The sequence below is a fragment of the Nannochloropsis gaditana genome (genome assembly GCF_000240725.1).
Source record: "Nannochloropsis gaditana CCMP526 unplaced genomic scaffold scaffold087, whole genome shotgun sequence".
Classification (NCBI taxonomy): Eukaryota; class Eustigmatophyceae; order Eustigmatales; family Monodopsidaceae; genus Microchloropsis; species Microchloropsis gaditana.
Genome location: NW_005803866.1, coordinates 55266 through 56063, shown reverse-complemented (window position 1 = coordinate 56063; position 798 = coordinate 55266). Strand labels below are relative to the sequence as shown.

At 59.9% G+C, this 798-nt stretch overlaps 1 protein-coding gene across 1 annotated transcript in view; it reads left to right on the top strand.

Moving 5' to 3' along the window:
* The window catches only part of NGA_0556500 (uncharacterized protein), a gene marked incomplete at both ends in the record, with an annotated part of 754 nt that extends 170 nt beyond the window's left edge, over positions 1–584 (top strand). Inside the window, 2 exons of the mRNA XM_005855849.1 lie at positions 33–102; positions 178–584. Coding sequence (XP_005855911.1) covers positions 33–102; positions 178–584 — 477 coding nt within the window. The remainder of the gene's footprint in view (positions 1–32; positions 103–177) is intronic.
* Positions 585–798: the final 214 nt, after the last annotated feature.

The window sequence follows — 798 nt, the reverse complement described above, 5'->3', positions numbered from 1 at the left end:
CCCCCTTCTACAGGTGGGACATTCTGCGTGAGTTGCCATCAGAGGAAGACGTCTACGAAGAGAGCGGGGGAGAGGGCAGGGCGGACGGCAGTGGGCTGCGAGGTAAGCGTTGACAGCAGCATGGGAGGGAGGAAGGGAGGAAGCATTATGAGGACGATTGAAGAGCTCCGGCCGCAGACGATTTCGCCAACGGCTTCAGCACATTCCTCGCTCCTTTGCACACGCCGTCGCCTGTCCTTCTTCTCTCCCTTCCTTCTGACACCCTTTTCCCCCTCCACTCCCGATTCCCCCTCCCACCAGGTGACGTGCTTCCCTCCCTCCTCCTCGTCTCTCCCTCTCCATCATTTCCTCCTCCCTCGTCCCCTCCCTACGGACCATCTGCCTGCTCTCCCGCAAGTCTTCCCTGGGAAGAAGCCCGGGAGTTCAACGAAGTGGCAGAGCGGGAGGCGCGTTCCCTCGCTAAAGAGAAGGAGGGAATTAGGAATGCGGAGGAAGGACAAAAGGAAAAGGAGGAGCAAGGGAAGGAGGTGGCACAGATGAGAGCAGGGGAGGAGGGAAGAAAGGGGTCCAGGCGGCAGAACAAGCAGTCGATGAGGAGACCGAAAAACGGGTAGAAAGGAAGAAAGAAGAGGGAGCAGGAATGGCGGGAAACAGTCGGGGTGGGGGAGGAGAGGAAACAAGCGGGTACCATGTGCAACAAGACTCGAGAGGGGGAGAGGAAAGCGCGGACCATGAGCCCATCGAACACTTCCCCTTTCTCCCGCGTACCCCCGGCCCAGCCGTCCCTTCCCTCTGTCC